General features: G+C 36.0%; 1 protein-coding gene and 1 pseudogene across 1 annotated transcript; one reads left to right on the plus strand and one right to left on the minus strand.

The window, feature by feature from the left end:
- Positions 1 to 1083: 1083 nt before the first annotated feature.
- On the plus strand, positions 1084 to 3151 carry LOC106363103 (annotated as a pseudogene).
- Positions 3152 to 4865: 1714 nt separating this feature from the next.
- On the minus strand, positions 4866 to 8449 carry LOC106364542 (pumilio homolog 9). Its single transcript, XM_013804091.3, has 5 exons — positions 6559 to 8449; positions 5897 to 6059; positions 5652 to 5815; positions 5311 to 5560; positions 4866 to 5238 (listed from the first exon to the last, which is right to left on the minus strand). Exons 1-5 carry the CDS (start codon positions 7476 to 7478, stop codon positions 5134 to 5136), a joined length of 1602 nt encoding a protein of 533 aa, XP_013659545.1. The 5' UTR covers positions 7479 to 8449; the 3' UTR covers positions 4866 to 5133.
- Positions 8450 to 15993: the final 7544 nt, after the last annotated feature.

Below are 15993 nucleotides of genomic sequence, written 5' to 3' on the forward strand. Positions count from 1 at the left end.
GGGTATATCAAAGGTGACCAAACCAAACATATTCTACCCAAGTTCTTCTTTACTCATGAGTTGCAGAAAGCTGGAGAGGTCAACGTCCTTCAGATCCGGTCTAGTGAGAACTCAGCCGACCTCTTCACCAAGTCATTGCCCACCAGCACATTCAGGAAGCTCATGCAGCAGATTGGCATGCGAAGACTCAAGGACCTTCAGTGATGTCCAAATCAAGGGGAGTAATGTGTGTTGTACTCTTTTTCCTTTCTATGGTTTCCCTTTTACCACATTGGATTTTGGATTTTCCGGGAGAGGTTTTAATGAGGCAACATTAGCATGTTACAAGTCCTATATGGTTATGGCATCTAAGGGGGAGTGTTATGAATCATGAAGTGGATGGTCCATAACTTAAACCATACAAGTTCAAGACTATAGTCCATTGGAAGTTTACATCCAGCCACATGGAAGACCCATTCAACCTTGGTCTTTATAAGTTTGACTATGTCATTATGTAGAGTATCTTTGTAATCAATTCTCCCTTTGACTCCACCTTGTATGAACCACTATATATAGTGGTGTAAACAATAAGAAATACACAACATATTCTCACAAACCTTCTCTCAAATCTTAACACACGTCTAACAATTTTTGTTAAATTTTTGAAGAAACCCAATTTTTATGGGTTAATCCAAACAGAATTTTTGGAAAATTAAGTTTAATAAGAGTAAGCCCAATACTGAGCCAATTTGACTGACGTGTTTCACTGGATAGGGGTTAACTGACCAAAATGCAGTGTTTTATCAGTCGGTTATTTTCCTGGGAAAGAAAAATCCTTCAGTGAGAAGCAAGCAAAATCTTTCTTTTTTTGCAACCAGTCTTCTCCGTTTTTATTTGCCATGTGTCCGACTCTTTACGATCCCTCTCTTAGTAGTCAATCATTGTAACAAGAGTGATAGGATCACGTCGATGCTCGATTCATTCTTCAATAAAGGATTCAAAGCTGCAAAATGGTAATTCTCAAACTGAAAAACGAAAGAGGACTCTTCAAATATCTGCTGCCTTTAGTCTTCTTTTTGCCTTGGTCTCTCTGTATGTTTCTAAATTGTGTGTATACCTTCTTTACATGATGGACCAAAGAAATTTGGTGGGGGCTCTAAGTTGCCTTTACAGGAGGAACAAGAGAAAGGGCCACGTTTGACAATGCTACCTCTTTCACATCCAGAGGAACCATCTGATTCTGAATCTGAGTATGAAAGTTTGGAATTTCCCGAGGTTCCCAGTGTCTTGCTGCGGCCGACTCCTGGCGCTACCCCTGAAAATGCACCGGAGACTGTGAAACCTGCCACATATGAACATACCTCTCCTGACATGCCCTTTGATTCAGAGAATGCAGGAGACGAAAAGCTGGCTACATCCTGCAAAATCAAGTACTACTGTCGTGGAAGTCCAACAATCTTCACCCTTTGTTTCTTTAAAGTACGTAACAGAATCTGAGAAACGGGACAGTTGTTCTCCGTCATCTGCTGGTGTAGTAGGACCCTTATCTACAGAAGAGAGTGGTGTTTCAAGGGATCATCCAAGGAAAATATCCGATATGGACTTGCAGGATGTCCTAACGGCTGCTCAAGCTGCCGCTGACTCAGCGGAACGTGCACCAGCAGCAGCTCGTTCAGCTGCAAGTCTTGCGCTACTCAGGATCAGTGAGCTCACCAATAAGACAGCCGGCTAGTATCCAGAAAGTGCAACCGAGAACCCTTTCCATTCAAACCAACCACTACATACAAGGGAAACCCCACAATTTGATCATCATGATTGTTCTGCCAGCAACTATGGAGATCTTACAGACTTCCAAATGGGTGACTCTTCAGCATTTTTCAGTCATGAGCAGAACAACCACCAAGCAGAGAGACTCCCTTCGACTGAAAACGCGCAGTTTGATCACCAGAACTCATCAGTCAGCAGCTATGGCGATCTTTCAGAGCTACAACGACCGGAGACCTCATCATTTGAGAGACACAGCCCTGACCAGGACCACCAGCAGATGAGACTACCTTCCATGGAAAATGATCCCTATTACTCATACCCTAATTTCTTCACATCGCAGAATCCTGACCGCTCACTTGGCTTTCCTTCATTTTCAGACAAAGCAAAACCTGCCCATATTTCTTAATTCTTAACTTACCTGAGAATGTTATTATGAAAGCTTGGTGTTTTTCAGTTTGTTTCATTTCTGCTTGTGGAACAAAGAGCTCAATGGACAGCTTTTTCTTCGTCTTTATTCAGAGGAAGATATGTTTAATTTATAGAATACTTTGTGTGAGTAAATTATATATGAATTTTTTACATTCTAGGACACATTATGTCTTTGAAATTGCATATTTAGACACTTGTTGCTAGAGGCACACAATTTCTATGTGCAATGTCCTAGATGCCCTCAGCCTTATCTAACAATAACTAGAAAGACACTAACTAACAACTCTAACTAAATCCAAAAGTCTTTTTATTAAATCATTTAAAAATTTATTTATTTTAGAATTTCGAAATTCGAGTTCAGATTCACTTTTATTAAACTCTATTTTTCTTTTTATTTATTTTCATAACGCATACCCAAATCCAATAATCACGATTCATTCTCCTTCATCAAATCGAAGAAACAATTAATTCTTAATCCTCTTGGCTTGTCTCCTTCTTCTCAACTTTTTCTTATTCCTTTGTCTATCTTCATTTTTGTCTGTTTTTCTATTCTCTTATTGACAGAATCCACAGATAAAAAAGAGAAAGGGAAGACGCCTCAACATGGATTTCGAGCTCAACATCACGTCGGTGAGCTTGGTGGCTCAGTGAAGCCATGGTGGTTCGAGCTCGTCGAAATCCTCCGCCACCACGAGATCTGCTGCTCAAGTTGACTCCTCGCCTTGCTCAACTCATTTCTGCGAAGTCTCATTTATTATCTAGGTGAAGCTGCAGTGGTTTGAGCTTGGTATCACGATGGATGAAAGCTCGATCAGATCTACAATAAGAATGATGAATTTACATATTTGGTCCTTATATTTATGTAAGTATTTGTTTTCACCCTCAATTTTTAAATGTGCAGATTTGTATTCTAATTAGTATCAAAAAATTTAAGTATACACCACAGACATGTTTTATGCAATTATGTTCTTCATGATTACAATGTCCATATAAACATATCCTAATCCATGTCCACACCTACTAGCTCACAAATAATCGATAATGGACATCATTTAACATGATCTCTTTCAGAAACTTTGATGTGGACACAACTTGTGTGTCATACAAATATGTCTAGGTATTTTCTTTTACACATTTATATCCATGTCCACATATCTTACGTTCACACTTTTATCATCCATATCCATACATTTTTATAAGTTATATATAAAATATATATATAGAAAATTAGATAAAACAATAAAAGTATATATCATTAAATAACAAACATATATCACTTTGTTATACTAATTTTTTTGGTCATATACATTTTTAAATAAAAAATAGAAAACAAAACATAGAATTTTGTAAAAAAAAAATAGTGTCCACATCCATAAAACATATGTCCAATAAATTATAATTTAGAAATTTAGTTAGACATTAAAATATAAAATATATATATATGGATATCAAAATAATAAGAAAAAAGAAACATGTTTTTATATGGTTATTATATATTTATTTACGAATCAGAAACTGAAATAGTATATGAATCAATATGGTTTTGTGTCCATGTCCACAGTTAATTTATAACTATATTATCCACACTATGGTATCCATGTCCATACTTTTTTTGTATATATATGAAAATGGATGTTGAACGATAGAGAATTTTATACATAAGTTAATGTGATAATTATTTTTGTTTTATATATTTTAGAATTTGAAATAAAAGTAAATGAAAACATTAAGAGAAATAAGAAAAACAAATTACAATTTATACTTAACCAAACAGAAGCGCACCTTCCGTTTCTTCTGAGCAAGGGCATTTCTGTCCAAAACAGCTCTTAGACTCAAAAAAAGTGTTTCTCCAGCAGATTGTGTAAAGTGTTAAAAAAGATAAAAAAGTGTCCTAAATAAATCGACTCATTATATATTCAAATAAAGTTGACTTGGTTTGCTCAAACGCTGATGTCTAAAGGTCCACCCCCAACATGGTATTAAGACAGTTTCTGTATATTAAAAATTAAAAAGAATTGAAAACAGTGTGAGATTGATACTAATGGTTCTTTGCATAGATTTTTCTAAGAAAAAAAATGAAGATACATTTCTTACATATGTTGGTTTCTTTTTGGTCTATACTCTATACTAATTTTATGATTTAAAATTTAATTATTAACTAAATTACATAAAATTATTAATATTAAACTTGTGAGGTATTGTCCCCAAAAAAGAAAACTTGTGAAATATTCTTGGGAAGATATCCACCATGGCAAGGCAGGCAGCGTTCTAAAACTGACGTTCGCATTTTCTCTACAAGCGCACAAACACCAAAAGCAAAGTCAAACTGCCAATGTATGGACATTAATATGTATTGAAACATGTGAGTGAATATCAAATGTAAGTGAACTGTTTCAAACAAATAGGAAACAAGATAATTTAACAATGAAGAAGATTAGAAAAGAAAACATTTCACCTGAGAAAAAATGCATCGTCTGATTTCTTTCTTATTTAGAATAAAAGAAGTAATATAGTTAGAAGAATCAAAGTCATGTGACATGTATACAGTGACTGGAACTTTCCAAATAGTAGTATATATCAACACTAATGCACGTTAGTAAAAATAATTGTGAATGGTGTATAATGAGAGCACCTAATGTCTTCTACCATTAAGAAACATATTAGTATGCATAACAAAACAAGAAGCAGTGTGGCCTTTAAAGTTATATATATAGATGATAGACCAACGGCTTAAAATAACACATAAAGTTTGTTGTCACTACAAAAAAAAAAAGGAACCGACAACAAAAGAGAGCAGCGTCTATTTAAAGGCCTAATCCGATCTTGAAACACAAAACAACAACATTTTTTGTTACTTAATCAGCAGAGTCACTTCTTCAAAAGCAAAAGGGGAAGTAGTGTCTTTTCAAAAGGCCCAATCCGATCTCAAACACACAAAAACAACAACATCCTTGCTGATCAGCTCTTCAAGATGGTCTTGGAGAATATCTTCTTGCAATAAGGACTAAATTTCAGTTTCCCATACCTATGCACTTTCTCCACCAAGCTCGCACGAACAGGACCCTGTTTCATCAACCCATGTCAGTTTATGTTTTTTTCTTAAAAGCTTTTATTCTAATTTGATTTTGGACTGACCTTGGTTACTGAGAGAGCAGTTTGAATAACGTAGTTTCCAAAAGGGTCATGCAGGAGATGTTCAAAGTTTGGAACAGAAAGAAGCTCACGGACAATCTCAGCTCTAGCCTCTGGATATATCCTAAGGCATTTCTCCATCACATGGCTACTGAATTTCTGAGTCGCTAGCTCCGCGTAATGCATTCTAAACTGAATCAGTAACTTCGATGCAGATACTTTTTGCTCTATTAGATACTGCACTACATAGTTCCTGGAACAATATTTGCATAAACCAACCATAAGCAGAGTTTTCATCACAACACTAATAAACCAAGTCAGTATCGAGTCAAGATTAGTTTTACCCAAAAGGATCCTGAGAAAGGTGAAGTGAGTTCCTGGATATCTCATTGACGAGTCTCTCACGTTGCTCTCCAACAGAGTTTGAGACGCAGCATTGAAGCACACAGCATCCGTGGCGATGAGTTGCTATCTCAGCGCAGTACTTGGTAGCAGCTTCCAACACAAACTAACACCAATTTTTTCACATAAGTTTTTTGAGCTAGAGAGCTTTTTAAGTAAGAAATAAAAAATGGAGATTAATTCAGACCTTGGTGTCGCTAGGACCTAGAGTAGTCAAGCAAGTTTGAATCACATGGTTCCCATTCAAATCTTTAACAAGAGAAAGAAAACCCGGTTTGAGACCTGACTTCACCATCCCAATCTGCTGTTTTGTTTTCACCGTTTCGATCATCTTCTGAACAACCCGTGTCCTGTTTTATTCAAAAAAAAAAAAAAAAATAGCATTAACCACAGCTCAAACACAGAAAGAGCTGATTTCTAGGCTTTTTGGCTAAAGGTCTCAGCTTTATTTTATAGCTTCCTATTGTTTGCAGTTTTGGTTTGTCCAAAACCAGCAAAGAAGTAAAAAATAAAATAAAATATAATTCATCCTGTTCTACTAAATGTTACATTCTTTTATTGATAGCGATGGCTAAACCACCAAACTTTGCACATATTTCAAAATGTTTTCCCTAAATAGTAAGAAATTTCCACTGTATCGAAAAACATGAACGATTACATCCTAATCAACAAAAAGATGAAATGTCCTTATCTCTAATGAAAACTCGTGGTTTATCATATTTTAATTTGTTGACTAATAAGTTATTAAAGTAAAGAAGTAGAAACAAAAATAGCTGTGTTTCTTGTTACCAGATTAGCAACAGAAGATGTAAAGTTGATTGAAAGGAAAAAATCAAAAAGGTTACCTACCCATAATTGTTGAGACAGATTTTGAGAAGCTCCGTAGGTCTTGAGGTCAAAACACTCACCATCATCGTTCTCTGATCCTCATCGCAGGCCTCTAAGAGCTTCTGAACCAAGTAATTCCCGAAGGGATCCATGGAAAGTTCAACCACGTGGTTGATGATTTCGAGGAATAGAGCGTCAACAAACAGTCCTTCATCGACCAGCTTCTGGAGAAAACGACAACCGATCTGATCTTTGCCCATCAAGTTGACAGATCCGTAGATGTTAACCATGGAGGCAAGATCCAGAGGCAAATCACTTCTCATCTTCCCATATGAGAGAGAAGCCCTGTTTCTTCCTCCTCCAAGAGAGACGCCTCTGAGACTATCATGTGGATAGTCTAAGTCCGAAACCCTATTTCTCTCAAACATCAACGAACTACGAAACGCATCGTTTCCAAGGCAAGGAGATGAACGCTTGATGGGTCGGTTGATATGGTCCAAGAGAGCGTCTCTGTGGGTCTTAAGAGCCATCATCTCTCTAAGTCCGTTAGGGTAAAAGGAGTCTTGAAGGCCAAGGAAACTAAGATCTGCCCCATGAGAGGAGGAGGTGGTGCTTCGCAGAAAAGCTTGGGGAGGAGAGTAATCGCCACGAAACCGTGAAGCTCCATCCGGAAACTCGGGGAGAGTTCTTCGAGACCCAAAATCAGCCGGGTCGACCCGTATCGGTCCGGGTCTGCTCCAAATACTCATGTCGCAAGAGATACCCATTCCGTTGAGCTTTTTACACAAACCCATCACATCATCGCTCTTCGTGTCGTAACTCTTGAGAAATGGGTTTGTGTCGGGACACCCACCAAAGTCACGAGGAGGAGGAAGGCGACGATCCGAAGCTCGTCCTCTGCTAAAATCTCCATCGAAACCCATAAAGTTTTCTTCAAACATCGTCGCGAAGAGAAAAAGCGATTTCAGAAAGGAAGAAGATGATGAAGAAAAAGATTCAAAAATGGAGAGAGTAAAACAAGAGTGGACAATACGGAGAGAGAGAGGTCAGGTTGGTGATATTATATAACAGAAAATGGTATGGGGAGAGAGAGAATGTTGTGCTCTGAGAGAGAGAGAGAGAGAGAGAACGTACGGAGACCCTCCCTCCCGTCCAAGGCTGGTTTGTCTCTTTTGTCGTTTTTCACTCTCTCTCGCCATTAATACGCTGCAGCGCATAGCCTTTTGCTTTTCCTACTACTATCTGCGGCACAAATATTTTAATTATATTGCAATTTTCTCCCCCATTTTTGCTCTTCTTTAGTTTCAAGTGTGACCTTCTTTTACTTTTCTTTTTTACATTTTTCCTATGAATTAGCTAAATATATGAGATTGATAAAATTGCAAAAATGGTAACTGACTAATGGTGAAACCATGAAATGAGAGAGTTTGTCATTATCTATATACTCCCTCCTTATTAGATTTTGATTTTGTAATTTTGTCTCCCATTTTTAGTCTTTTTCAGTTTCAAGTATGATGTTTTTTATTATTTTGACACTTTTTAGGAGTGAATTAGGTAAACATACATGAATAATGATTGAAATTGGATATGAAATTGGCAAAACTACAAAAATGGTAATTGACTGATGGTGTAATGACTAGTTAGTCATTGTCCATATACATATGGTCTATTAAATTTGATAATACGACTTATTAATAAGTGCATTAAGAGAAGAGACATCAATATTTGATTTCTGCTATGTAGAATCTCTGTAGACATTTAATATAGAAATCTTCAACGAATTTCTATGATACATTTAGTGTATGTAACTATTTTGTATGCTATATGTGTGTAGTTACCGTCTATATAGTTCTATAACCGCAGAAGAAAAAAAAGACATTCAAGCTTCATCTTTTTTTCCAGTTTTGCAAACTGTTCATGGGAACAAAACAAAGCTGAATTTTTGTTGGTTTCTAAAAAACAAGGCATGTCGTATACAACTACATTAAATGGATCGATTAAATGGATCAATGTTGTTATCTCTCGCTGTGTTTATGTTGGCTACTCATTTGATGTTTGAAAACTTTTAATGGTCGTTTGAGTTGTAATAAATATTTGTTTTTTTCAAAAGATGATTGTTATTTGGTATATACAATTCGTACTATTTAATATTATTTTCATTTTTTTTGTTATACAAAATATCATTTTAATATTTTAGTGCAATTTTGAACTAAATATTAATTACTTGATTCTATAAATAAATTTATTTATCTCAAATATTATTGGTTGAATGGATATAATTAATAAAGATATAAATATATTTCAGTTATTTTTATTTATTTAAGTAAAAGTTATATTTTTCACGAAATTGAGAAAATATTAATTATTTTCTGACACATAGATATGAGAAACAGATTTTGTAGTGCATTTTACAGTCCATGCATTTTGTAGATTCCGTCGTGGCTACGAATGTAGGAAAAATGAGAATTATGAAACATTAACAGTGACCAAAGAAGACAATATACCGATTACAGTGAAACTTCTATAAATAATAACGTTGGAACCACACCAAAACTATAATTTTATTATTAATTTATAGAGATATTAATTTATTGATATATTAATTGAATCAAAAATTTAATTTGGGACTATAAAATTATATTATTTTATAGAAACTTTTAGTATATATTAATTTATAGAGTATTAATTTAAAGAGGTTATACTATGGGCCTGACTGGTTCAAACGATGCGGTTGCGGTTGCGGGAGTTTGTAGATGCGGACGGTTGCGGTTTCTAGCGGTTTTAAGAGATTTGTACGAATAGTACTGCGGTTAAAAATTGGTGCGTTTGCGGGTGACTTATGACTGGTTAACTACCAAATGTGGTAACAGTCAAATAATAAATTAACAATATTTACATTTAATATAATTATAAAAATATCAAAAATCATAAAATTATAATAAATATAAAATTTATATTTAGAAAGTTATAATTTTAATTTTTGAAAATTTATTGAAATTGTTTTTATTATAAAATTTTATAATATTAATTAAAATATAATAGATATATTTTAATAGTTTCATAATTTCAATTTTAAAATTTTTATTAAATATTTTTACTTTTGTATATATATTGTTTTAAAAAAAGAAATTTTTTTTACCCTCTCGCAACCGCCCGCAACCGCAAACGCTAGATAGAGCCAACTTTTGAATTTATGAGATTCGGAGTGGTTTAAAGCGGTTTAGAGTGATTTGAGTGATTGTTGCAAACCGCCGACAACCGCTACCAACTGAAAAAACTGCGTTTGCGGGTGGTAGCAGAAAAACCAGTCGCTCCCTATATGTAATTGCAGTCATTGCTTTTCGTACTATCTGCAGCACCAATATTATAACTATATTGCAATTTTGTCCCCCATTTTTGCTTTTTTTTAGTTTCAAGTATAACATTTTTTATTATTACTTTTTTACAATTTTCGAGTGAATTAGCTAAATATACATAGATAGTGATTTACTTAGGTAAGTGGATAAGAGATTGGTAAAATTGCAAAAAATGGTTGTTGCTGATGGTGAAATGACAGAGTTAGCCACTATCTATATACACTCTCCTTATTAGATTTGGATTTTGTAATTTTGTCCCTCATTTTTGTTTTTTTTTTTTTGTTTTAAGGTACGACGTTCTTTTATTATTATTTTGACACTTTTACGAGTGAATTAGGTAAACATACATGAGAATATTGATTTAAATTAATTATGAGATTAGTAAGATTGCAAGAATGGTAAATTGAGTGATGGAGAAATGATTAGTTAGTCATTGTCCATATATACATACCGGCTATTAAATATGAAAATACAACCTGAGAAGTGCATTAAACGAAGAAACATCATCATTTGATTTCTGCTATGTAGAATTTCTGTTGACATTTAATATATAAATCTTCAATGGATTTTATTGATATGTTTGGTTTGTGTAACTATTTCGTATGCTGAAAAAGAAAAACTAGTTTCTATGCTGTATGTGTGTACTACCGATTCTGTAGTTCTATAACCGCAAAAAAAAAAAAAAACATTCAAGCTTCATCTTTTTCCAGTTTTGCAAATTGTTCAAAAAAACATTCAAGCTTCACCATGACTAACTAATCATTTCTCCATCACTCAATTATGTCGTATACAACTAACTTAAATGGTTCGATGTTGTTATCTCTCGCTGTTTATATGTTGGCTACTCATTTGATGTTTGAAAACTTTTAATCGTTGTTTGAGTTGTACTAAATGTTTAATTTTAAAAAATATGAATGTTATTTGGTATACACATAAAAGAATGATATAAAAAATTTTACTCCCAAATATTATATTAATATTTTTTTTTCATATTATATAAAAAATGTTATTTTAAAATTACAATGCAACTTTGAAAATCATAATTACAATCCAGAGAAAATATTATCGTCTGAGCTCGCCGTTGCGTACTGGTGCAGTGGATAACCCATTTTATGTGTGGATGAGTATTATAGCGGCAAGAAAGCTATTATTTTTAAATATCAGCAGCAAAATACACTCAGGCTATAAAATTAATGTGTGGCAGAATCCATGGATCCCATCTACTTCGGTAAGACCGGCCTGTCCTAAAGCTCCATTAGTACATCCAAAGATGACGGTCAATAATCTTATTGATTTTAAATCAAAAGAGTGGGACGCTCGACTACAGAAACAATATGTTGACCAAGAGGATATACAAATGATTCAGAGTCTGGCTATAAGCCATACTCATCGACGGGATACCTTTTGTTGGAGCTACACCAAAAATGGGCAATATACAATTAAATCTAGATATTGGGTAGTTACAAATATACTGACAGAAGTCGAGGAAAAATAAGTTCTGGAACCCAGTATAACCAAACTTCAAGCCTTTGCTTGGAAAGTGAATGCACCACAAAAGATTTGTCATCCATCTTATATGGCAATTAATTTCAGGGTAGGTATCGATCACAAGAAATCTGGTACGTCGTAATATGCGATGTGATAACTACTGTCCAAGATATGGAGAGCCAAAAGAAACTGTTACTCATGCGATTTTTGAATGCGCACCATCATTACAAGCATAGGCATTATCATCAACCCCGTCAAGCTCTCAAATTTTTCCTACTTCGAGTATCTACACCAACATAGATTATCTATTTTGGAACAAGAACAATATTATGAAGCCAGAGGATGATAAATACATTTATCCTTGGATAATTTGGTACATTTGGAAGGTCATGAATGATAAGCTTTTCAGAGGTATAGGTAGAGATCCACTAGAATTGGTTAGATATGCAGAGAGTGAGCATCAGGCCTGGTACAATGCAAAAGATGCAATACCTCCACCTACACAGGCACAAATTGTTGAAGAAACACAAACTTTAAGCTTGGGAAATATCTGTATGGTGGATGGATCATGGACTTCCACCGATCATTTCAGCGGAATTGGACGGATGTGCAAGGATAGCATGAGGAATATCCAACTTATGGGGACACAAAACTTAAGGAGGCGAGAGACAACATTATATTCCGAATTAGAAGCGTTAAGATGGACAATGGAAAGCATGATTCAGCACTTGATATGTCAGAGGTTTGGGACGAATTGTAAGGACCTGATTGCAATAGTAGCGGACCCACAAGCTTGGCCAAGCTTCTCAACTGAGCTGGAAGTCATTCAAATCCTCAAGATATGTTTTTCGGACTTCAAGATTATCTATTTCTCCAGGGTGCAAAATGAGTTTACTGATTTTCTAGCTAGGAATGCTCGTTTTTTTAATAGACCCTTTTTTTATTGGTTGTTCTATTCCGGTCTAGCTACCCAGACCAACTCAAACTTGAGTAATAGAATAGCTGTTTGCTGAAAAAAACGTATTGATTCTATAAATAATTTTATTTATCTTAAATATTATCGATCGAATATATATAAATAATAAAAATATAAAATGCATTTCAATTATTTTTTAATTTGTGTGAAAAATATTAAAAAGCACCATTTACTGAACAAATAGAGTATTAATTATTTTCTGGCACATCGATATGAAAAACAGATTTTGCAGTGCATTTTAAAGTCCATGCATTTTAGATTCTGTAGCGGCTATGAATATAGGAATAAAATGAGAATTATGAAAAATTAACAGTGACCAAAGTAGAACATATACCAATTATCTAATTACATAGTTTTCTATGTATATATATAGTTCAAATACTATTTGTTATCTATGCAACCAAGCTTGAAAATTTCAGAAAATTATTCCTACTGTTCAATATAGATGATGTTTTAAGTGATTTTTGTTGTTTCACAATAAATGATATTTTTACATATTTAGATAATTCTAATTTTATCAAAAATTATGTAAATAGTTGTGCTTTTAATCTTTTTTTTATAGTTAGATAAATTAATTCTAAATTTATATTTTAATAGTTTTTTAAAGAAAAGTAAAATTTTTAATATGTGTGCAAAAGGTCAAAACTTCATGTATTATGAAACAAAGAGTATAAAATACAAGTAAAAATTTATGATTGAGTTTTATTTACAAAAAATACCATTTTCACTTGACAACATGCTTTACAAGTTAAATTTAAATAATATCCAAGTCGACTGATACTTTTTTTTGTTCTTTTCTTATATCAAGATCAGTAGGATCGTTGTCACATCCCGGGCCCGAGCCTAATTTTTAGTGACAAGGCCCGTGATGATTTGGCCCATGGAGATCTCGCCGTGTTTCGATCCCTTCTCGTCGTTTCCTTGAGTCTTCTACTCTTTTTCTTCTAGATCCAGCAACTAGTGAAGGTAAGGAAACCCTAAACACTCTCTTTTAGATCTCTCATATCTCCTTCTTCTTCTTGATCTCTGATCTAGGGTTTGGGTGGAAACCAACCCTTGTTCTTGTAGATCTGGTTAGTAAGGACCCGTAGAACTCAGATCTACATCAACTCTCATCTCATCTTGCAGATCTAGGCTAAGGTGAGGGCTTGTTGCAATCTCTATCTCCTTCTATCATTATCTCATTATGGTAGAAGTGTCTAGGTTGATCATTCATCCTTACTTGTTACTTTCTATAGATCTACTAATATAAATAACTATACATATGATATATATAAATATCTTGATGCTTGATGTGTGAAAAACATAGATCTATTGTTAAGGTTGTTAAAATATGGTTGAATGATGTTTGAGGATTGAATGTGATGATTGTATTGATTGGGGTTATTGTATAAGAGGATGATACCTATATAATTGGGATATGTAAATGAGTTAAAGAAAGGCTAAAGGCCTATGTGTGCCGGTGTAACGTGGTGGAATGACATATATGTATGTCTCGGGCGTTACATCGTTTCTTGTTGGGTCATGTGGCAATCATTTGAGTTGGCATGATTCATCGCCGGAGCGGGCATGCGGCGTGCCTGTAAATGAAGTAACGTAGAAGCATGATGTCGTGGAGACAACGTGGAACGTATGAACATGGTGGCGGATCAAGCGTGAACCGGTGTCGGTAACTTGATTGCGTGAAGGCGTGAGACAGCGGGATGTCATGGAGACAACGCAACGTGAAAGTTCTCGCGCGACAACATGAGGAACGCGGGTACCGATTTAGGTGGCGTGGTCTCATTGTTGGCACCGCCGGGGTTTATCCTCGTTTCTTGTTGATTGTTTTCGGTTACTGAATGTTAAAGTTAGATGTTTATGCTATGTTGTGTGATGATTGTTGGTGATTGATTTCGGGGCTCCTAGAGCTTCCCTCACTGAGTATTTGTCGAAATACTCAGCCCTCCTTTCTTTTTCAGGTGAGTTCGAGGAAGTGCAGGAGTGATCGTCTCGGTGTGGTGCTGGTTTTCGGGTGTTTGGTTTTCTTTAAGTTGTTTTATTTTAAGACTTGGTGATTTGGTTTTAAGCGTTTCCTATTCGTTTTAGTACGTTTTTGTAAAACATTTGAATTCGATCCTTGGGAATGAGATTTGCATTGGCCTATTTAAGTATTTTTATTGTGGAAGGCAATGTGAATTCATGCCGTCTCGGTTAAGCGAGATATGGGTGTGACAAGTGGTATCAGAGCTGAGGTTAGAGCCCCCGGTCCTAACCTGGGAGGCTGTAGAGAAGAAACGTTTTTGTCTGGTTCCTATCGGAATAAAGTTTAAGACCTTTAAAAACTTTCAGATTTTTTTTAAAGTTGTTTTGGATTTTAAAGAAGGATAAATGGGGATTTTAAAAGTTAGAGTCAAGAGCACCATCGAGACCACTCCTTTACTTTGAACTCATTCATTCGTCATTCATAAACAGAAAAAAATTCTAAGTGTTAGTTTTGCGTGAACAGGATGGCACCAAGAGGAAGAAGAACCGCTAGGGGAAGAGGCACTGCAACACGTGTGGTTCGGGAAGCTAGCCCGACCAATTCTGTGGAATGTGTGAATGGAACTAACACTGAGACTGATGGTGGAAGCTCAACGAAGGGGAGTCAGCAGAGTGACCAACCAGCAGGGTATGCCGAAATGATAGCAGAGTTGCAAAGATACCGTGAGCGTTTTGGAGATCAAATGCGTGAAGAATCCGCTAATGGAACACCACACCAGGCTGATGCTCGCGGGTATGTACCGGGTGTTGGAGTGTGTCACCGTCATCCGCCTCCGCCCCCACCGTTTGTGCCAGCTCATGTTCGTGGACCCACCTACTGGGAAGTGATGAAGTACATGAGGGACATGCAAATGGATCATTTCAGTGGGAAGGCCAGTGCCACCTCTGCAGATAACTGGAGGAGGAAGCTGGAGAAGAACTTGGATGCAGCCAGGTGTCCAGCCGAGTTCCGTAGGGAATTGGCTGTTCATTACCTGAAAGACGAAGCCATGATATGGTGGGAAGGTGTCGTGGAATTAGCGCGAGGACGCTATGAGTTGACTTGGGAGGACTTTAAGGATGAGTTCACCCGAGAGTATGTTCCCCCTGAGGCTACAGACAAGATGGAGAACGACTTTGAGAATCTGCGCCAAGGGAACAAGACAGTGAAAGAGTATAAGGAAGAGTTCAATCATTTGAGAAGGTTCGCCCGCAGACGCATGGATGAGCAAGACCTGATTCGCAAATTCATGAATGGACTAAGGGTTGATTTGAAGAACAGGTGTTCCCTTAGGAAGTATGACCGTTTTGCGGAACTTGTTGAGACAGCAGCTTTACAGGAGATTGGCTTGGAAGAAGAAAGCAAGCTTACAAGGAGCACTCAGTCAAAGGCGACCAAGCGAAATTGGGAAGTCGCTAATACACCCCAAGCCGCAAAAAGTGAAGGAGGAGTAACTTGCCATAGGTGTAATAAGAAAGGACACCACGTAAAGGATTGTAGATTCCCACCGAATGTTCGATGTTACCGTTGTAACAGAGAAGGACACACTTCGAATGCATGTCGTATGCCAGCGCAGGGAGCACCGCAGCAGGGAGCTGGGCGCAATGATCAGTTACCGCCACCACCAAAAA

This window comes from Brassica napus, chromosome A9 (genome assembly GCF_020379485.1).
Source record: "Brassica napus cultivar Da-Ae chromosome A9, Da-Ae, whole genome shotgun sequence".
Classification (NCBI taxonomy): domain Eukaryota; kingdom Viridiplantae; phylum Streptophyta; class Magnoliopsida; order Brassicales; family Brassicaceae; genus Brassica; species Brassica napus.